The sequence below is a fragment of the Natator depressus genome, chromosome 3, assembly GCF_965152275.1.
Source record: "Natator depressus isolate rNatDep1 chromosome 3, rNatDep2.hap1, whole genome shotgun sequence".
Classification (NCBI taxonomy): Eukaryota; Metazoa; Chordata; order Testudines; family Cheloniidae; genus Natator; species Natator depressus.
The window spans coordinates 65,029,312-65,042,528 of NC_134236.1; the positions used below are offsets into that span (position 1 = coordinate 65,029,312).

A 13,217-nucleotide genomic window follows, 5' to 3' on the forward strand; every position below is an offset into this window, starting at 1 on the left:
TCAAAAACCATACCTCTAGACAATGAGCCACAGTGTTTGCCACAGTGTAGGCTTTCCTTACTAAATACATGAAAAACCTATGGTCTGAAAGGGTATAGTGAGGCTTCGAAATTGCAGTGCAGTGTCTAAGGGGAGTTTTGGAAGGCAGTCCCCTTCTGAAGGTGTGACTTGTCTTTCCCTGGTGGAGCTACTGCTACACCAACGTTAGGCTCCCAAAATATATGAAAAGCCTTTATTTTTATACAAACACATTAGTTGAACATTTGGTTTAATCAGATGTCCTCATTTGGATCTTATGATGCACTCACAGGAAGCATTAATGGGAAAATATATGTAAGAATACTTGAAAGGAAAGATATTTTATTAATATTAATCAGTTCCTGGCAAGCTACCAATTTTTTTCTTTTTTAAAGCATGTGTGGTACTTCTTCCCCTGGCTGTCTAGGTAATACACTACTCATCCCAGCACAGGTACCACACAACAGAGGAGCGGTACTGGTACACAGACCCAATTGTGGAAGTAGCTTGCTAGATGTGCCTGGGAACCTGCAAACCTGCCTGCTGGCTCCCTCAGGCTGGCCAGCACCGAAGTAAGTACCATAGGAGCAGCCTGGTACCACTCGGGGATTTAATCAATAAATCAGGATCATTGTCAAGGGAAGGGAAGGGATTTCTTATTTACCCCTCTGTAATCCCATGAAGGTGCAGCTTCATGGGGATTGGATCATGTGCCTCTGTTCTGTCACAGACTGCCTAAAGTGCTCCTAAGGCCTTAATGTGGAGCCAGCCTGGTGAGTGGAGGAGAGAGCCTTTCCTGCCTTTCAGAGTCTGAGGCCATTTCCCTGGCAAAGCAGGGGTTTAGGGCTCATGATCAGAAGGCACAATTCCCACTCTGCTGCTTCCTGAAACCTGAATCCCTTTCCTTGGCAGAGCGAGGATCTTTAAGTTTAAAGCCAGACTGATACAATTTCCATTAGACTACAGCCCGAGGCAGAGCTGCACTGGAATAACAGCCTTCTCTGCAGGCCGAGACATGCTGCAGAGTGGGAGAGGGCAGTGAACATGGTACAGAGCACTGTGAGAAAGACTATGTAGGACAAAAGCACCAGCAAACACTACCACAGGGTGAGAGAGCAAACGAACGGTTTAATCATGATTTTCATGCCAACTGTTAATTAACAACATTAATTACAGTGGAGTCGCATCTTACGCAAGGGTTAGGTTCTAAAGTCAGCGCATAAAGCGAAACTCGTGTATAGTCAAAATTACCCTTGAAAATCCCTTAAAGCACCCATAAAGTACAGTATACAGTACATGGTTTTGTGTATACTGTACAATGCTGTACAGTAACATGTATACATGTATAATGTATACAGTAATGTACAGTATATAATAATGAGCACATATGCAAAATATAATTTTACAGCACTGTATTTTTAATTACAGGGGGTAATTACAGGGGGGAGTCAGAGCTTGATGTCGATCCAGGACACAGAGCTTGGGTGATGGACAGTGAGTCGTAGACAAAGTGGTTGGCTCTGGTTCAGCTCGAGAAGTTGATTGCGTAGGCTCATCTGCTGCTAGTTGCTTTTCCTTGAAAAACATGGTTATCGGCAACTGTCGCTGTTGTCTCTTGAGCTGCTCAAACATTTCTTGATACCATTGTTAGGATATAGATATTCAGGCCTGTCTGTAAAGGCCTATACTCTAAGAATTTAGGTGTATTCTTATCAATTGGCTAGTTATAGAGGTATAAAAGAAAGAATCAAAATCACTGTCTGCTGGTGTAAGGTCCTTCTCTTACTGTGACAGTCTGAGGCCCTGTTCTTAGGCTAAAAGGAGTACTTGTGGCACCTTAGAGACTAACAAATTTATTTGAGCATAAGCTTTCGTGAGCTACAGCTCACTTCATCGGATGCATGAGATCTCTGGCTAAGCAACAGAGGCAGCCATAAGCTGGGAAGCGACCTGTCACATCCTCACATTCCAACCTAGTCACATTGAAATAAAGTGCTATTGGGCCGTTAGGAATACAGTCCTGTCCTGATAATGCCTATCGCCTCCAGAGAAAGGGAAGTGCTGAGAAGATGTAAAAGGAAACTTAGTTTGATAGAATCCTGTCTGGCAAGAACTCACTTATCAATAGTTGGGATGTGAAATCCTCATTTCTTTGTTGTTCTATCACTGTAGTCCCCATTTCCCTATTGTTTGTCTGTATAATCTCTGTCTGGTTCTGTGATAGTTTCTGTCTGCTGCATAATTAATTTTGTTGGGTGTAAACTAATTAAGGTGGTGGGATATAATTGGTTAAATAATCATGTTACAATATGTTAGGATTGGTTAGTTAAATTTCAGTAAAATGATTGGTTAAGGTATAGCTAAGCAGAACTCAAGTTTTACTATATAGTCTGCGGTCAATCAGGAAGGGGGTGGGGGGGAAAAATGGGAACAGGGAACGGGGGTGGGGAAATTGGAATCATGTTTAGCTAAGGGCAGGAATGGGAACAGGGACACAGGTAAGGCTCTGTGGTGTCAGAGCTGGGAAGGGGGATGCTAAGGAAGGAAACTGAACTCATACTTGCTGGAAGTTCACCCCAATAAACACCAAATTGTTTGTACCTTTGGACTTTGGGTATTGTTGCTCTCTGATCATGCGAGAAGGACCAGAGAAGTAAGTGGGTGAAGGAATAAGCCCCCTAACAACCATCTCAAATTGTCCATAATAAGACGTGTGATTTTGAGGCTTCGTTCCATAGAGGGATCGTGTTCAGATATTAAATCATTCAAGTGTTTCGCTGCTTGGAACACTTCAGCAAATTTATGAAGATTCCAACTTGCTGGCTCTTCCTTTTCGTCATCATCATCTTCATCTTCTGTAGACGATCTTATCAGTTCCTCTAACTCTTGTCCGTCAATGTTTCTCTATGGCTCTCAATTAATTCTTCAATTTCTTCCTCAAGGATGTCGACGAAGCCATCACCACCCACTTGTCTGGCCACCTGAACAATGCCTTTCACTTCTTTGTCAATTGTCAGGAAACCCTTAAAATCATTCACACACCCTTTCCATTAGGTTTCACCAACGTGCGTTGACTGTTTCAGGCTTGATTGCATTACTTATATTAAACGGGCAATGGATGCAATCAGCAATGTTGAAGGAATTCCAACACTCCATCCATTAAGTTTAGGATCAGCATCCATAGCGCTACATATCCGTGAGAATGTAAGAATTGTGTACGTGGCCTTGAAACAGCGAATCACGCCTTGGTCAAGAGGTTGGAGGTGGTATTGTGGGGGAGAAAGACGATTTCAACGTCATTATGCGCAAACCGGAGTGCCTCAGGGTGGCCAGGAGCATAGTCTATGATCAGCAACACTTTAAAGTCAAGTCCTTTCTCTTCGAGGTACCGCTTGACCTCCGGAATGAAACACTTGTGGAACCAATCCAGAAATAATGCTGTCGTCACCCAAGCCTTTTTATTTGATTGCCTTGAACACAGGCAAGAGATTTTTGTTCTTGCCTTTTAGGGCACAGGGATTTGCAGCCCTTTAGAGCAAGCCCGGCTTTATTAAATGCCTAGCTGCACTGCCACAAAACAACACAGTCACATGGTCTTTAGTTGCTCTAAAGCCAGGGGCTTGTCTTTCTGATTTCGAAATGTAAGTGTGGTTGGGCCTTTTTCTCCAGAAGAGTCCAGTCTTGTCAGCATTAAAAACTTGTTCCAGAAGATAGCCCTTTTCGTCTATGATTTTCTTTTATTGTTCAGGGTAGGCTTTGCTGCCCCTTCATTGGCAGATGCAGCTTCACCAGTAGTCTGGACATCTTTGAGGTTGAAACGGTTCCTAAAACTGTTAAGCCAACCTTGGCTGGTTTTGAATTCCTTCTCATCAGAAGGTTGTCCCTCTTCAGTGGTAGGTTTGAACAGCGCGTAGAGGCTAAGAGCCTTTTCTCGCAACGTGCTGCCATCGATAGGCACATGTTTACGGTTCATGCCTTCCAGGCATAAGTTTAATGCCTTTTCAGTCTTCACTAAAGTCTTATAACGCACCTGGCTCGTCACCTTAGAAGTTACTGGAGCACTTGATGCCACAGCTTGACGAATTTCTCTCTCTCAAATCTTGATGGCACAGATGCTAAATTCGTTGCGGCCATATTTACACGCCATGTTGGAGACCAACATACCATCTCTTAATAAGTCCAACACAGCCAGTTTTTCCTCCAGCGTTCAAACAGATCGCTGTTTCTTTGGTTGAGCACCAGATGAAGTAGTTGGCTTGCATTTAGGGGCCACGTTGTATGAAAAATACGTATCTTTAAACACTAGAATCACACTCAGCGCGGCAAGATGCTCACACTATGAGAGGCATGCGGGAACTGAGACCGATTGAGGGAACAGCAGATTCATGTCTCCCATCTTACGCTCATTGAGTGGAATGGTGGGCGGAATTGCCTGCACTATTTACAGGTATCTTTTTTTTTTTTTTTGGTCGAGCACGTACAGTTGAATTCACGTAAATTAAATGCGTGTATCATGCGACTCACCTGTACTACCGCAAGGAGGACACATTTCCTTTTGCCTTTTAGGGACTCTCAGGCATTTGCAGGACTTCTCCCTGAGTATCATGAGAATTCCTTGACTCCCAGTGGGAAGAAGGGAAGCTATGTTAGAGCCCTTCTCTCCCCTGTGAGCTGAGGGCCCTTTAGTTTCTGGGGACAGGGAGAAGAGGACAGCTTTCAATCCTTTCAGGGGTTTTTCTCCCTCCAGCCCAGATCTGTTGTGGGACTTACCCCTTGAGCAGGCTTGATTCTCTCACTGAAAGTTCATTAGCGCTGGATTGGTCTCACTGAAAGTTCATTAGCGCTGGATTGGTCTTTTCTGCATTAGAGTCGTCGTTTCCTGGGGCAGAATGGGGACCTAACATGCCGGTCTGACTCTGAGCCCCATACCCTGGCAGTGCAAGGGTCGGGTGACTGACAACATGCGAGGCATAATTCACACTCTGCAGAGCTTTTAAGTGCTGCTTCACAAAGGCTTCATAAGTTGGGTGTCTGCAGCACAGTTCATGTAAGGCCTGAGTGGGTGCACAGGAGTTTGGCAGGAAGGAGCTGCAGTGGCAGATCCATGTGGTTGAAGCCACCATGCTGCTATTTACCAGGGGATGGGAGGAGGAGGAGAATTATAAAGTTGCAGCTGCATGAAAATGAATAAAAACAAAGGTTTTAAAAAGAAAATGGTCAGGAGACACTGAACTGCCAATTTGTTCCACAGCAGGAAGCAGAAAATCTGGTGGCCTGAGCTGAAGAGTGGAGCCTAGTCCTGGAGCCTTCAGCACCACCACTGGACTGCCTCCATATTCCACAGGTGAGGGCATTAGCCCATGAGTAATCACTGGGGAGAGAAGTTTTGCAACAGAAATATCACTTACCTTACGGCCTTTTGAGCTTGTGGATCCTCAATTTCTTTAAAAGAAACTTTTTTGACAATGATGCCCGGAGAATGACCTGCACTGACAGATTTTTCTTCTTCCAGTACAAGATCACGGAATGACTTTGGCAAAGCTGAATGTATTGAAGATGCCCTTTAAAAACAACAACAACAAGCTCAACATTTTAGACTTACATTTCTCAATACTATATTTGTGAGTTGTATTAAATATGGGCTAGAGATCTACATGTTTTCATGTCACCAAATATAATTTTGCTCATCAACATATCTGTCAGGAATTTTGCTGTGAATATGGCTCAAGGAATTCACTTGGGGGTATACCTACACATTACAATATTTAGTAATTTTTAATTGCTAAAATCTAGGGTTAAATACAACTAACAAACATTTGTGTTCTGTCTATAATAGAAATAATTAACATGTTCACTAACATGATTTTTAACCGCTGTTAAAACGAGACTAAAATGTCAAGTGTAGCTATATGCTCGTAGTGTCAATTTTACTAGATCACAGACGGCACACTCCTTTGAAGATAGAAGGCTTCGTTTTGTAAAACCCCCAATATCAAAAATGGGCAAACCCTGGTCCACAAGTTTCAGTAGAATCGTTACTCTATTACATTACATTATATATGCTATGCTGGGTACTCCCCTAAAATAAATATTTTGAGGAGGAAAAGTATAGATGTGTAGTATGGGAAAGTAACTGAGATGAGGAAAATAAATTCCTACCATGAATACCCAGGTCCATGCATTTTCCCCCTGCTCACCCCAATGTGTCCATTGCCCCTTTATTACTGATCTCCAGAACTAATGCAGGATAAAGAATCAACCTTCTAGATAAGTTTAGGCAGAGGTAGTCTATTTTTTGTTGAAGTCCAAATTTCTTGGTCTAAGATATAGTCAAGGTCCAGACTCCAGAGAAAAATAAATAATAAATAATATTAATAATAAGAAGTAAATAAAAAGATTTCAGGGTGTGTTCAAAAGTGTCTGGCGGTCCAGATTTGGCCCGTGGTCCACTTACTGACTATCCCTGAGTTAGGGGAAGGGAGGAGAATGACTAACATTCCACTCAAAAGTTATTTCTATTTACAGGAGAAAAGAGAGTTATCACAACTTTACTGTATGATTCCCTCCTGTCAGGATCTCAGGCATCAATCCTGCATGCACTTAAACACATGCTTAACTCTACTATCATGAGTAGTCCCATTCATTTTAAATGGGACTACTCATGGTAGTCATGTTAAGCATGTGAATTTCATTTAAAAAAAGCCAGATTTTTTTTTTTTTTTTTTTACTTTTTAAAAAGATTATTTCTTTAATGCAGAATACTATCTACACCAAGGCAATGTTGGGTGAAATATAAACCTGTATCATGATCAAAGCAAGAAAAATTAAACATCTAGAAAACCAAACAGCAAGCACTGTTCAGGGAAATCTCAAACACATCAGGAACTGAACAGTTTAATACTACTTCATCAACCTGATGTACGCTTAACCTCAGGATTCAGCCAAAATTCAGCCAAATTCAGTTTCTCTCTACAAGTGATTTAAGCTATTACTCACAAATGCTCTAATGCACTCTTCTTCCTTTGCGTGATTCAAGCAGTGCAAAGGGAGCAAAGCAAGTCACCAGCTTGGAATTCCCCTGACGTAGCATGTGAAGAGTCAGCGTGCACCTACTCCACTCCCACTGCAGTCTTGGCATATGAGAGTTAGGGAGATATGACTAGAACATGCTGGCTATCCCCAGACAGTCCCTTGTGGTCCATTATTAGCTGGCAGAGGTTACAGGAGCCTCTTCTGGGACCAGTGCAAAACCCGCTAGAGAATTAGAAAACCTAACTAACTAGCTCCATGTCGCCTCCTTGCCACAGCTACATCCAATGGTAACTGGGCACAGCAGCGAACCGGCATTACTATTTTTTGTCATTTTCAGTAAAAACAAAATGAAGCTTATGAAAGTGTTACAGCCTACCCAACAAACAACTAATGGCTTAAATGCAGTATCTTCACTAAACTCATCTTGCTTTGTGCACTGCACTTTCCACCTCATTTGTAACACACTAATTTAATTTGACCAGACTGTCTTTAAGAGAAAAGATGTTTTAATTGTATTGAAGAAACTTAAAAAAATCTTATTCCTGGAATTTTGGCTGTACACAAACAAGTGTGAAGTTTCTTTATAGAAGAGCTATTGACATTCTGGTGTGTTATTGAAGGCACTTTTGACAGATGGAGCACCAGTATGGACTTCAAAAGTATTAAAATATATTATGATGCACAAAACTTATTTTTGCAACTAAAATATCGAGTTTTAATTGTTGTAAGCCTCCATTCCAGATAGACTCTAGATATCTGAACCATATACACATATGTATCTGAACTATATATAACATCCAAATAATATATACACCACACACACACACACACACGTAACATATGTAGCTGAACCATACATTATATATAAAATCCAAATAAGGCTAATATTTTGTTTAATTTCTTGTGGGACATGGGAGTGTTTCAAAATAAAAGTACTCCTGACAAAGTTTATTATTCTCTACCAGTCTTCAAAGCACTTGATTTTAGCTTCAATCCCCCAACCTGTGAAATTGGAAGTTTCTTTTGGCATAAAAGAAAAGAACGGTAAAAGTTATATGGTGTCTTTTAATCAACCAAAGAAAGTGCCAGAAGGTCCCACACCCTTCTGGCAAATGTTCTTGCCAGTAAAGCTGCTGAATTTCCAAGACAAGTATCTCCTTTCATTGGAACACAAAAGCTCTATAAGCTCTCAATATACTGCATGCATGGAAAGCAGAGTTTGTCATCAGATGTACTCAACATTTTGGATCAAAAGATCCATATTCCACATGGGTAAGTGATGCACCCAAGCTTACTGTTCTATACTTTTACAGAAAAAAAGATGACGTGGATGATAATTGTTAATACAAGTTTTTGTTTTTTTTTTAAAAGAACTAGCACAAGCAACCAATAGTAATATATAGTTTGCCTGTTGAAGTTTAAACTTCATCTAACAAAGTTAATTCCCCTTTCCAACAGCTAGGCTATTTGAAACATTTATAGATTTCTCACTGATTCTCTGCTTTAACTCTTGGTTTATTAAGATTTTCCATCTAAGTAGGCACAGACAGAGGAATATTGTAGATGAACATTTATAGGCATATGTGGCCACATGAAAATTAAACCAGAAAGTTATCCTTCAGTGGAAGATGCACTGGCCTTTTCACTTAAGACACCTGGGCCTGCATCACACACTATATAAAATATTTCAGAAGACTGATTTAGTAAAAATGTGCCCAACAATCTCTGGGTGCTTATACATTTAATATAAAAGACACCAATTAACCAAAAGAATTGACTAAAAGTCAGCTCCCGCTAGCCAATAAATTAAACTTCAGCCACTAAAACCAATTTCTGGGAAACGCTGGATGAACAGATGCCTTCAAACACCCTACAAAGCTTAATTCATCCTTTGTTGGACCACTGAGGAAAGTAAGTTTTGAAAAAAAAAAAACCTCTCAGCTTGACATAATGCACATGATGTACCATCTTAAAGCAGAGCTAAAGCTCACTAACGTAAGTACTGTATTCACTGCAACATGCTTAAATAGTCATTTTAGGGATTCTTATATCCAAATTGTTAACCCCACGTATCCGTCAAACCATTATACAAAGTTCAATAAACCCCAAATCCTGCAGTTTTGAAACACTGCTTCTTCCATTATGGAAGCATCAGTCACAACTCCAGGGTTCAGACTGAGTTCTGCTTTGCACTTGAAGCAAGAACTCAAACTTTGTTATGTACGAAAGATAAACTGCATCTGCCCCAAAATTACAGCACTTACTCTGAATCCAGAATTATTTGATAAAATGCAAATAAACGGTAATTTTTTGTGATAAGACAGATTTTCAAATTAATTTTAAGAAATGTAACGTGTCAAGTATTTTCTTTGTCCAGAATGATTATTAATAATGGAACACCACAAATTCTTCAGACTTTCCATTCAATTGACATTAGTTAAAATACTGTGCATAGGTTATACAGTAACTCCTTGCTTAACGTTGTAGTTATATTCCTGAAAAATGCAACTTAAGTGAAAGGTTCCAGGGAAACTTTTTTCACCAGACAAAAGACTATTTATATATATATATATAATGTGTATATATATATATACATACACACACACACACACACACACACACACACACAGTATAAGTTTTAAACAAACAATTTAATACTGGTACACAGTGATGATAATTGTGAAGCCTGGTTGAGGTGGTGAAGTCAGAGGGTGGGATATTTCCCAAGGAATGCCTTACGGCTAAGTGATGAACTAGTAATTGACTGAACCCGCAAGGGTTAACTCGTTAATGTAGCCTCACACTCTACAAGGCAGCATGAATGGAGGGAGGGGAGACGGCATGGCAGACAGAGACACACACCATGTGTGTGAGAGTGAGATCCGCATTGCTCCTTTAAGTACGCTGACCCCACTCTAAGTAGATCAGCAAGCTGAGACGGCAGCTGCCAGGAAGCTCCCCCCGTCCTGAGCCCTGTCGTGTGTGTCCCCTGCTCTACGGAAGATGGGGTAAGCGGGTGCAAAAGCAGGAGAGAGGGGGACACCCTGACATTACCCCCCTCTTGCCCTCTCCCCCCACCCTGCACAGCAAGCAGTAGGCTCGGGGAGCAGCTCCAAGGCAGAGGGCAGGAGCAGCACACGGCAGTGGCGGGAGGGACAGCTGAACTGCAGGCAATCGATAGCCTGCTGGGCAGCTGCCGCACAGGGAACTTAGGTGAGTGGGGAGCTAATGGGGGGGCTGCCGGTCTACCCTGGTTCCAAGCCCCGATCAGCTAGCTGCAACGGGCTGCTCTTCCTGCAAGCAGTGGACAAAGCAGGCGGCTGCCAAATGACGATGTTATAAGGGAGTATTGTGCAACTTTAAATGAGCATGTTCCCTAATTGATCAGCAACTTAATAAGGAAACAATGTTAACCAGGACGACTTTAAGTGAGGAGTTACTGTACTATAATTACAACCTTTTTTCAAGTAACTAATGACTACGATATTAAATTGCTATACTGCTATAGTGCTCCTTGGAAAAGAGATGAGTAAGGGGGGATATGATAGAGGTCTATAAAATCATAACTGGTGTAGATAAAATAAGTAAGAAAGTGTTATTTACTCCTTCTCATAACACAAGAACTAGGGGGTCACCAAATGAAATGAATAGGCAACAGTCAATCAGAGGAGCTCCTTGCCAGAGGATGTTGTGAAGGCCAAGACTATAAGAGGGTTCAAAAACAAAAACTAGATAAGTTCATGGATGGATCACTTCTTAGAATCATACAATCACAGAATATTAGGGTTGGAAGAAACCTCAGGAGGTCATCTAGTCCAATCCCCTGCTCAAAGCAGGACCAACACCAACTAAATCATCCCAGCCAGGGCTTTGTCAAGCCGGACCTTAAAAACCTCTCAGGATGGAGATTCCACCACCTCCCTAGGTAAAACCCATCCCACTTGATGATTACCTGTTCTGTTCATTCCCTCTGGGGCACTGGGCATTGGCCACTGTCAGAAGACAAGAACTGAGCTAGATGGACCTTTGGTCTGACCCAGTATGGCCATTCTTATATCTATCATATCTTTGATACTGTTGACCATATTCACAATATGTACAACAGGGCCCAGCTTGGTTGTGGCCTTTAGGGTATATGAACTGTGACAGGGTCAGGCCAGATGGCTATAGGAGAGTAATAGAAGGCAGATATATTAGCCCCAGACTAAGTAGGTCCTTTTTCCATGGGTAAGGTAACAGGGAAGGTTCCAGAACAATCAGGAACCTTCTGGAGACAATTAAGACAGGTTGATTAGAACACCTGCAGCCAATCAAGAAGCTGCTAGAATCAATTAAGGCAGGCTAATCAGGGCACCTCGGTTTTAAAAAGGAGCTCACTTCAGTTTGTGGTGTGCATGTGAGGAGCTGGAAGCAAGAGGCACTAGGAGCTGAGAGCGAGAACGCGGACTGCTGAAGGACTGAGGTGTACAAGTATTATCAGACACACGGAGGAAGGTCCTATGGTGAGGATAAAGAAGGTGTTGGAGGAGGCCATGGGGAAGTAGCCCAGGGAGTTGTAGCTGTCGCACAGCTGTTCCAGGAGGCACTCTAGACAGCTGCATTCCACAGGGCCCAGGGCTGGAACCCGGAGTAGAGGGAGGGCCCGGGTTCCCCCCAAATCCTCCCAACCCCTGTTCAGACACAGGAGTCGACCTGGACTGTGGGTTCAGAAAAACGGCCAAGCTGAGGGCTGCCATGAAGCTCCAAGGCGAGCAAATCCGCCAGTAAGAGCAAGCCCCACCAAGGTAGAGCAGGAACTTTGTCACAGAACGTTGAACCACAATCACCACCACCAACCACAATTCCTGTTTAAAATTTTTAAGCTAAATGTACAAAAGTAGAAACACCACTGTTTTCTTGTAACTAAATAGAAGTTGTGTCATCTTAAAAAAAAAAAAAAAAAAACTGCCCCAAAGGAACCATCAACACAAAGATAAATAAACTGAGTTAACTAAGATGACATACCATGCGCTCCCTGGTTTTGTAACTTTCGTAGGTGTGGGTGGTGTGGCTGTAATGGAAGTAGTTTCCAGGCTGTTTGTAACTGAGCCGTTATCCTTAGCCGCCATGGCAATCATTTTTCTTTGCTTCTGAGAAAGCTTGATTCCATGAGAAGCAGGTTTACTATGAATTAAAATGACAATTGGAAAAGAGAAAACAACCGATAATTTAAAATACTAACCTCAAAAGACAGGTTATCTACCAGCACCCGTTATTCGAGTGTATCATCTACATATTCACACTTGAAGCACTGGTGCCTCTAGCGTCAAGTTGCAGAATCTTCTGAAGAGCAGTGTCCTTTGAAGATACTCTCCCTTCCCTCCCTGCCCCTTTCAAGGATCCCTAGAGCATAAAAAGTAAGGACTGGCCCAGACATCCTTCAGTTCCTTCCCTAGTTCAGGAAATTCTTTCCCAAGACTCCAAAGAAGAGGGGAAGGGAGGCAGCAAGTGTCAATATGCAGTGGCAATACTAAGAGCAACAGCTGCTGGTAGTAATTTCTCTCCCTCCCTCGAGCAGCCTCTGTACAGTCCCACTTGAGGAAGACTCGAAAGCAGTACAATTCTATGGAAGGTGGGCTGAGAGTGTAGGTGAACGCTGTTTGCAGAACTAACAAAATGAACATCAAAAAGAACAGGAGTACTTGTGGCACCTTAGAGGCTAACAAATTTATTTGACCGTAAGCTTTCGTGGGCTACAGGCCACTTCACTGGATGCATAGAATGGAACATATAGTAAGAAAATTACATACATATACACACACACACACACACAGAACATAAAAAGGTGGAGTAAGAGGCTAATTAATTAAGATGAGCTATTATCAGCAGGAGAAAAAAAATTTTGTAGTGATAATCAATATGGTCCATTTAGACAGTTGACAAGAAGGTGTGAGGACACCTGACATGGGGAAATAGATTCAATATGTGTAATGACCCAGTCACTCCCAGTCTCTATTCAAACCCAAGTTAATGGTATCTACTTTGCATATTAATTCAAGCTCAGCAGTTTCTCATTGGAGTCTGTTTTTGAAGCTTTTCTGTTGCAAAATTGCCACCTTTAAGTCTGTTACTTAGTGGCCAGAGAGGTTGAAGTGTTCTCCTACCGGTTTTTGAATGTTATGATTCCT

General features: G+C 42.0%; 1 protein-coding gene across 3 annotated transcripts in view; it reads right to left on the reverse strand.

The window, feature by feature from the left end:
* IBTK (inhibitor of Bruton tyrosine kinase) overlaps positions 1-13,217 on the reverse strand; it is a 103,996-nt gene that overhangs the window by 18,964 nt on the left and 71,815 nt on the right. For all 3 annotated transcript variants that reach the window (XM_074948033.1, XM_074948034.1, XM_074948035.1), the window contains exons 25-26: positions 12,055-12,213; positions 5,427-5,579 (exon numbers count right to left, since the gene is read on the reverse strand). In XM_074948033.1, coding sequence (XP_074804134.1) covers positions 5,427-5,579; positions 12,055-12,213 — 312 coding nt within the window. The remainder of the gene's footprint in view (positions 1-5,426; positions 5,580-12,054; positions 12,214-13,217) is intronic.